Consider the following 10,310-nt stretch of genomic DNA (forward strand, 5'->3'; position numbering starts at 1 on the left):
CACTCACGAACTACCCATCCCTACAAATGAATATAGTTTAAAAAAACTGAAAAACACTCTTTTAAATCAAATCGAACTAAAAAGTTAAAAATAATTTTAAAAATAAGTTTAAAACAATAATGAACAAAAAATACTAGTATTATTAAAAAAAAAACGTGGGGGCTTTGTGCCATATTTTTCGTGTGTTGAACACCCGACGCTTTTAAAAAACAATAATAAAAACATACACTAGTAATATATATAAAAAAAAACTTAATTATTATTACTTTGCAATGATGACTCTATTTTACAAGCTTAGTGCATTATTTGGATAGTTTACATTCTAAGTAAAGTAGTTTCTCAACATTTTTGCATTAATTTAAGAGTTGCACAGTCTAGTCCTATTTTAAATACTGTCTTAATCACAGCTCTTCAAAATTATATCCATTTTATCGCCTAACATAATTTGACGTATACAAGATTGTTTATTAATATATACTGCAAAATCTGGCTCTGTTAAGATCGCTGATTGAAACACCCTCCATTTTTTTGATAGAATTATTAAAATATTGACCGTATACTCAATATGATGAACCCTTGATAGTCGATAATTAATATTTCTTCGTTCATTAAAGGTATCCTACTTGGAAATGTCTTTAATAAATGTCCAAGAAGCGCAAACACTTTGTCTGGTACCAAAATAAATGACTGAGCTTCATCAGTTTCTAGATAAATATCTCTTTTCCGGTAAGTTAGTCATATTGGAATAAAGTTTTATACCAAACGGAGACGACTTAAATACATTATAGTCACTTTCTTTTCCATAGGACCAGGGCCGCATTTAGGAATTTTGTCGCCCGGTGCACTTAATTTTGCCGCCCCCCAAAAAGTGTTGGGTTGGGTTTTTTAGTTGAGCAAAAAAAAAAAAGTCTTCAAAGCAATTTCCCTTGTTTACATTAGACATCTATTTTAAATTTTAAATTAAATAAAAATAATTAATTTTTAAAAATTGTATACCTATTAAGATTTTTGCCGCCCTTCAAAATTTGCCGCCCGGGGCAAATGCCCCCAATGCCCCCCCTAAATGCGGGCCTGCATAGGACCCAACATTTATTATCCGAAAGCAATATTTTGAGCCACATATTGCCATTAGAAAAGAAAAAAGTTCTTTTCTGTTTATTTAAAGCTATACAGGGTGATTTTTTTATCATAACCCACTCAATTACTTGCAGAATAATAATAATTTAAACATTTTTTTTTTTTATTATCTTTAGTTACACATTATTCTTGAATTTTTAACTATGTAATACTTTTTAAGTTCATCCCTTATGCCTTGGAGGGGGGTCAACTTTGTTTTTTTAAATGGTAACACATATTTTTAATTTAATAAAATGTTTGAGTTTTTAATTTAATAGTAAATGGCATTTGAATTTTTAATATAACTTTATTAGCTTATTAGATATAAACATTTAAAGTTTCAAAATTTTGAGTTAATATACATGTATAATACACATGGGATTGTAAATACAGGTAGTTAATTGGATTTTTATAACATCGATATTAGCAGGTACACAGCAATGTTATTATCAATTGTAGTAAGGCACATTATTATGAGTTTATAAATACACGAACTGACAATACAGAAAGTATATCTATTGATAATAATAATTGATAATAAACAATCCGTAACTGAGACAGCAATGTCATAAAAATCCAATTAGCTACCTGTATTTACAATCCCATGTGTATTATACATGTATATTAACTCAAAATTTTGAAACTTTAAATGTTTATATCTAATAAGCTAATAAAGTTATATTAAAAATTCAAATGCCATTTACTATTAAATTAAAAACTCAAACATTTTATTAAATTAAAAATATGTGTTACCGTTTAAAAAAACAAAGTTGACCCCCCTCCAAGGCATAAGGGATGAACTTAAAAAGTATTACATAGTTAAAAATTCAAGAATAATGTGTAACTAAAAATAATAAAAAAAAAAATGTTTAAATTATTATTATTCTGCAAGTAATTGAGTGGGTTATGATAAAAAAATCACTCTGTATAATAGTAAATAGCTTGACATCGTTAAAATTCATGAATATTGTCATTTACAAATATCACAAAATTGGTGCCCATAAAACCGCTCGCGTGTGAATAGTAGACAGAAACGCTTATTTTCAAAGCGGTAATATCAATAATTAATATCAAAGCGGTTTTCTATTCGTGACTGCTGGAAATTAAACCGTTTGTTGTGTAATTAGCTTAATAAACCATATTAACTTATATAAAATAAAATCTGAACGTTATATATACGTTCGTGAACGGGCGATTGAAATATAGACCCCTGGTCTATTAATACATGTCTATGGTACTCACAAACCACATAAAACTTAATAATAAATTATTAAAACAAATATTTCACTATTTTATAAGTAAAATATTTGTTTTTTGGCATAACTATTAATTTTAAGATATTACGGACCGTTTTTGACCGGCCCTCAAATTACCCTTCTGGTTGTTTGTGGTTCATTTTCTTATTGTGTGATAACATTATCACTTATCATATTGTAAATATTGTTGATGTTTGTAAAAATTAAAGTAAGAAACAATTTTGGATATGTAAAATGAAAATTACTACTTTTCTATTAAGTATTCTTAAAATTAGTTATTAATACTAAATATTTTTTATGAAAGTATTGACTTATTTTTTTTCCTTTAAGATAATCATTTTTAATAAAATTTTAAATTTCTAAGCTATTTTTACAATTTTTTTTTTTAATTATCTGTTTTATTTCTACGCTTAATACAATGGATTTAAATAATATGCAAGTTGCATTAAATACAGTTAGAACATTAAGATTAGAACTAATGCAATTAATTATTGAAATTGGCGAAGGAGTTAAAGAAGATGGAACTCAATGTGAACCTAAAGATAATCGTTACATTTGTACAATGAATGAAATGGTCGGAAAACTTGGAAATCATATGAGGTCGAGTTACTTTATACAGTTTAAAAAAAAATGTTATTTTAAATTATCTAAATTAAAAAATCAATTTTTAGCATGGTCATCTATTTTAAATATTTAATAAAACAATTATATTTGAAAAAAAAATGTTATAACCAAAATAATATTTTGCTTTGTAGTATTTATTTTACTATCTTATAGTAACATAATATATTTATTGTAGATTTAATAATACAGTTTAGTGAGATACTAGATAGTGTTAAAGACTTTGAACTAGATTTCATTAATTGTAATATTTATTATTTATATTTTTAATTGTTTTAGGCATCTTGAACAAGTTGTTGGATCTTTATCGAGTCCTCCTGCTCCAATTGCTAGTATCTTATATAATACTTCTTATTTAACTCAAGAAAGTACTTCAGACCGACAAGCATTATATACTCCTTTAGTTTCTTCTCATAAGTGGCTTGACAAAGTAATAAATTAATTTTTGTTATATTTTAAGAGTATTTTTGAACTAAAGATTTTACAAAAAAATATATACAGAGTGATTAATTCATCATGCCTCGTGCAATATCTCTATAAGTATATAACATATTATATTTTCTTTTCAAAAATCCTATGTACAATCAAAATTATTTGAAATTAAATTATTTAATACATTTTAAATAAAATTACTTTAATTTTCGAAAATGCATATTAAATTATAATATAAAATATACTTTACAGTTGATAATGATGCTGACCGTAACTCTCAATAATAATTTTTTTTTTGGACTCTGTAAAGATGTTTCACTTAAAAAAAGTTTTTTTTGTATAAAAATATAAGGGTTTGATGCAATATTTTTTTTTTACTTATGAATTGTAAATAAATTGGTTAACAAGGAACTTTTATGGGAATAAAAATATCTTTTTCTAATTCAATTTTTCACACTGTTTTCAAATTTGAAGTTAGACATATTTATCACTTTTATGTTTTGATATTATTACTAATTTTTAGAAAAATGAGTATTTACATATAATAAAATAATTAAAAACAAAAAAAAACTGTGTTTAATATTATTACTGATTTTGATTTTTAATGTTAAAAATAATCAGTGCAAAATATAATTCTCAACCTTTTTTGAAAGTTTATAATAAAAAATAAGTTGAATTTATAACTATAACTTTTAGATCAACTTGCAAGTTTGAAGATTACATCATAAAATAGAAAATTTAATTTTAATAAAATTATTAAGATTGATATGCAGTTAGGAAGTTTTATAATTACTATTTATAGTAAATTTATCAGAGTAGCTCAATATTTTTTTGCATTTTTATTGTAATAGGTAACTGAAATAGAAATAATAGTAATCATTACCTAGTAACTTTTGGTGTTTAAAAAGATTCTAAAATTGAAATATGCAGAACTGAATTAATTTTAATAATTTACTTTAACTAAAAAAACCAATCAAAAAAAATTATTAATAAGATCTACTCAATTGAGTGTATTATAAAATTTGATTATAAATATAAAAATTCAGGTAAAACTAAAAATCACTTTTTTATTTAAATTATCTATATAGTAAGATGTTACCAAAAAAATTGGAATATTATAGACTGTTTCTAACACACATAAATATAGTTAAAAAATTAATATATTACAAAGTACAATTATTTAAATTTGTAGTTGAAACCTATCAAACCTAATTCGACAAAAATATTAGAAATGAATGATTTTAATTGTCAGTATGGAGAAAACAGGTTAAGCAACTTTTTATTTGATAAAGAGGAATTTTTTTTTAAGTTTTTAAGGGTAATATATTTAACTAGATAATAGTTGCGATCATTTGATGTATTGTTAAAAATAAAATAAAATATAAAACTGAGAATTATAACACAAAAATAACAATTTTTTGAATATGGTAGCCATTTTCATCATGAAGACAATCAATAGTTTGAAAATTATGATAATTTTGTTTATAGTAAAGTATATTTCATAAGCTTTAATTTAAGATATATATAAAAGTGTCAGTGATTCCCGGAAAACTTTCAAAAGTTAATAATCATTTTCTGTACGAAAATTATTATTTTATTGATGATGAATAATAAAAATATGCTTTAAAGATAGACTAAGGTAATAATTATTTTTCAGAAAATTATAATTGTATTAAAAGTGTTATCAGCTACGTTTGAAACATTGCAGATATAATATTGGAGTCCCACAATGTTCTGATAAATTCTTTACATTTTGATATACAGAATGTGTTTGTAATTTCTTTTAAGTACTTTTTAGAGCCTAGGATTATAATAATGTATAAAAAAAAATTAAAAGTATAATTATTTAAAAGTCTGCTTAAAGCTAAATGTAAGGGAATTAAAATATACTCTTAGCATGTGGTTATAACCTTCTTTATCATTCTTAACTGGTTATAAGACTGAAAATTCTTTGGGGTAATATTTCCATAAACGATTCACAAAACATTTTCTATCCCATGTTAGAGAATAAGAGTAACCTCATCTAACTTATGACATAAATTTTGTTTAAGGGTTTTAAACTATGTTTGATTTTCAGTTTATGAATGAATGGACAATTTAAGTATTAGCATGTTGAATAAAATTTTATGTTCAAAAATTTTTAGTATGGTAAAAGTTACTGTTAGTTTTACTTGTAAATATTTAATTGTACTATTTATTTTAAAAATGATTGTTTTAATTTTTTTTGAAAATTATTTCAATATTTAGGTTCATAAATTTAGCTCAAATGCGTTACAAATTTTAAGTCAAAATTCATTAAAAAAATCTTACCACAATTCAAGTTCTAACAAGAAAAAAAGACATCAATCTACTTTACTTAATATTTCACCTCAGTAAGATTTCAAGTATCTCATTTAAAATAATATTTTACCAGTTTATTAATTTACAAGCTTTCATTTCCTTTAATAAATACTTTTTGTTTATAAATTAATTTTTTTTTAATTTTATAATTAAATATGCTATGTTTTTTGGTAATTATCTTTCATTTTTTCAGTTTCTCATCTTCAAGATTTTTAAATTATTAAATCTAAATAATTTTCTTTATACTTTTTTATAGGGCTTTTGATGGTTTATTGACCAATATTGATAGAATGTTTCCAGATTTAAACATTACAATTACAAGACCATGTTCTTCAAATGTGGTTCTTTTGGTAAGTTATACAGTTTTTACCCATAATTTTATAATAGATATTAAGAGTAAAAAAAATCAGGTTGGATTAGGTAGAGTATTGCAAGCTATTGTAACTTTCAAAGGAATCATGATTGAGTGGGTAATAGTAAAAGGATTTAATGAGCCTATAAATCCAAATAATCTTCAACAAGAACTTTGGAGTGAGTCAAGATATCAAGTTTTTCGTAAGATAACAGATCATGCTAACGCAGCAATGTTGCATTTCTCTTCTTCTACTTTACCTGAGTTTTCTGTCAAGTCATTTATGGTAAAAAATTTAAAAAAATGTAATGATTTTGTAGCGTGGCACCAATTTAATTAATTTGTCATTTTTTTTAGATGTGGTTGAATAGCTACACAAATTTATTTAACTCTGTATGTAAAGCATGTAGCAATAGATTACTAAATGCATATCCACCTACTTGGAGAGATTTAAGATCATTGGAAACATATCATTTTGAATGTAAACCATGATTTATTTTTAAAATTTTTAAAGACTATGTATAAAAATATTTCTCTTATTTATATTTAGTTTAATTCTTATCAATTTAATAAATATATAAAATATGTAATTTAATATGAATTATCTTTTAAAATATGAAATGCATTAAGATTTCAATTTAATATAGTGAAAATTATATTTACTGTATAATGAAATAATTTTGATTAAATATTTTAACAATTTAATAATTGTTTAAATTTATTTTATTTTTAAATATTGAAAAATAAAAATTTGTTTTTTTTATCACAGACTATAATAGAAAATATACTTTTAATATAATCCAAAACTTTAAAAAGAATAGTAATGAAAGCTATTTACTGGATCAAAAGTTGTTAAAGATATCATAACCTAATGGGACATTGTATAAAAAAGTTATTTCCACTAATTATCAATTAATATAATTTAAGTTTTAATAATGACTCTACATAGTGTTATGATCCTAAAGGTATTAAAATTCTAAAGCCTAAACAATTTTCTCGCAGAACTTAAAATAGAATATCTAAAATGATTTTACTAATTGAGAGTACAAGAAGATTAATATGTTCTTTATATACTTATTTACCTTCCTCTAGCATAATATTTTAATTATATTGGTACTGGTTATTGCAATATCTATAAGATTTGCGTTTATGTGTGCTCACGTGCTTTATCACAAGTGCTAAGGATTTCATTAAAATATTAGTTAAATACTAAACTTAATGTCAATATCTTATAATGTAATTGTAAAAATATTTTATTTGTTTGTTCTCATATACTGATAGAAAAAGTAAAAATAAAATACCTAAGTCTTTGTATAATCATTTTATTGATCTAATATATTTTATTAGGTCTGAGAAGAAAAAAGTTCTATGTTATTACCCATTTAGTTATTTTTTACATTTTTTGAAAAATATTTTAATAGTTTGATAAACTTATTATTAAAAAAAATGATCACTACATAATACACTTTATTAAAATAGAAGTAAAATCTTGTAATGACTTAAGTATTATAAGAAAACTTTAAGCTGACAATAAGTTGGAAATATGTTACTACGATTATCTAACAAAGATAAATAAATATATAACTCTTTAAAAATGTTATGGCCAAGATGGAGTATCTCCTGGTTGAACTAAACCCCCATAAAGTGCACTTCTATCTCTAAATAAGGACATTCTCTGTGTTTCTTGATCATCTAAGAACTTTCCAAACCAAGCCCCGAATGAAATTGGAATAGCAGCTGCAAAATATTCCCAAGTTAAGCCAAATAATGCATGTCTTGGTGCCATGATATTCTAAAAATTAAAAAATAATCAAAAGTGTTTAAAATATAATTGTATTTCAATTCTTACCAAGAATCGTTATTTTGATTCTGCAGTTTTTTCCAATTCAAAGTTCTATTGTAATCTGCGTAAATTGCCCAAATTGTACAAATTGGAAAGATTGTAGATAAAGTATTACGTTTAATATGATACCATACGCGATGTAATTCCATTTATCTGAAATATTTATAATAATTCACACTAAGATATAGTAAAATATACAAGAAAAAATTAACATTTATATTGTAATGATAATAGATTATGATTTTTTATACTTACCGCAATACTTTTATGTAAAAAACTACTACTTAATTAATCAGTTTTATATTTATAACATGTTGCAATAATAATGATATTATATTTATACAGTGGTACCTATAACAATTAACTAGTATTCTACAGTGTTTGACCTTGTCGAAATTAAAACCACAGAATTGATAAGATCTTATCTATTCTGTGCACGGCCAAAAAAGATTGGTGACTTCGTTCTTATCAGTGTTTCGCTTATTGAGTCGTAAACGTTTAAGATGTTGTCTACAAAAACACTGTATTTAAGGGAATCTGAGAACATATGTATGTATATTAATCATTAATTATATAAACAATTTTCATTAGATCTATGATATAAGTATACAAAATATAACTTTCTAAACGCAAATTTCCTTAAAAATAACGTTTTTGCAGACAACATCTGAAACGTTTACGACTAATAAATGGAAATATTGAAATAGTGTGCGTGGTGTAGAGTACGCCAATTTTATCCTTTAAAGTTCTATTTTTGTATAAAACTATCATTAATTTAAATAGTATAAAACACTAATTATAGATAGAGCCACAGCATTAAGTTACAAAAAATTAATCTTTTCTACTATATAAAATATTTAGATAAATTCCATAAAGAATTTTAATGCTAATTCTGAATCTGGTTTCAAATTTTTAGAATAGTTTTTTATTTAATTATTTCGACTATTAACTAGTAGGAACGGATTTCATTGAATAATGCATTTTTTTATATATTTTTTTTAATGATTTTTCCCAAGCACACAATTTGATTTATGTGATAGGGAATTCCAAAATAAAACTTTTAATTTGCATTTTTTTAATTTTAAGGTATTTTTGTCGTTTTTGGGACATTTTCACAATTTTTAAAGTATATTTATATAAAATGAATTTTTAGCTTCGAAGCGAAGCTTATAGTAATTATAGTAAGATATAAAACTTAAAAAAACTTTTATTAGCTTCGTTGCGAAGCTAAAAAGGTATTAATTTTACTATGTGCTTTTTTTGTCTATTAACACTTTTTCTCAAGTTTCACTGAACCGAATTCTTTTAATAATACGCCAAAAGATCACAAATCGTATCTAGTTAAAGACTTGCCCTTGAAAATTAAAAAAAATTCCCTGTAAATGGGGCAAATCCCACAATAATTACAAATTTTAAATTTTGACAATTTTTCCTTTTTTTTCTTTTAAAACTGCCACAACTTTTGAAAAATAAACGTACTAAAATAATTTTTTTTATTAGTAACCTTAGGTATTTCCCTTTCATTTTACATTATTTTTTTTAAATTCTGACCCGTTACCTACCCATAGAAGGGGCTACAAAATAACAACTTTTTTTACAAAAGTCAATTTTTTCAAATTAACTTTCGAAAATGTTCCGATAATACTGCGTCCTTTAAACATATGTTAAACTAAAGCTTAGGTTACGTACTAAAATTTAAAAAAAATATTTGTCCCGACAATTTATCTTCTACGGGCAAATCGCTGCGTTATATAAAAAAACATACTACTATTTTTAGCTTCGATGCGAAGCTGAGAAGGTATTAATTTTACCATGATGTGTTTGTCTTTTTAAATACCTATGCAAGGTTTGCCATAGTAATGAGTCTATTAATTTTTATAAAATTTACGATAATCTAACTTAGATTATACATAAATTTAAACATATTTTGATTATTTTAATCGTGTTGAACTCATAATCATCAAATATTGGAGAAAAAAATCGTTTAATTCAAATAATTTAGATAAATATATCAAAATTATGCTACTGTAAAAAATGGTCACTACAAAAATCTTTTTTAAATTAAATATCTCTAAATTAATAGGAGTATAAATATTTTATATTTTATTTTTATAAATTATTTTTTTGATCCTTTAAAGTTGATTTTTATGAAAGTTTAATTTAATTAGTTATAATTTAAAAATGTTGAACTTTTAAACGCTATTTTAGCTCAACTTGTACGTTTAGAATTTATATCATTAAATAGAAAATTTTATGACGAAAAAATTGTATTTTAGCTTCGATGCGAAGCTGAGAAGGTATTGGTTTTACTAAGATGTGTTTTTTTTTTTTTTTTTTTTTTTTTTTTTTT

The 10,310-nt window shown here is 23.7% G+C and overlaps 1 protein-coding gene across 1 annotated transcript; it reads left to right on the forward strand.

The window, feature by feature from the left end:
• The first annotated feature begins 2,591 nt into the window (after window positions 1–2,591).
• Window positions 2,592–6,825, forward strand: LOC126904694 (mediator of RNA polymerase II transcription subunit 27). The gene is made up of 6 exons (XM_050683916.1): window positions 2,592–2,972; window positions 3,273–3,423; window positions 5,673–5,797; window positions 6,022–6,115; window positions 6,176–6,403; window positions 6,475–6,825. Exons 1-6 carry the CDS (start codon window positions 2,791–2,793, stop codon window positions 6,607–6,609), a joined length of 915 nt encoding a protein of 304 aa, XP_050539873.1. The 5' UTR covers window positions 2,592–2,790; the 3' UTR covers window positions 6,610–6,825.
• Window positions 6,826–10,310: the final 3,485 nt, after the last annotated feature.

The sequence above is a fragment of the Daktulosphaira vitifoliae genome, unplaced genomic scaffold (genome assembly GCF_025091365.1).
Source record: "Daktulosphaira vitifoliae isolate Bord-2020 unplaced genomic scaffold, ASM2509136v1 Scaffold_4, whole genome shotgun sequence".
NCBI lineage: Eukaryota > Metazoa > Arthropoda > Insecta > Hemiptera > Phylloxeridae > Daktulosphaira > Daktulosphaira vitifoliae.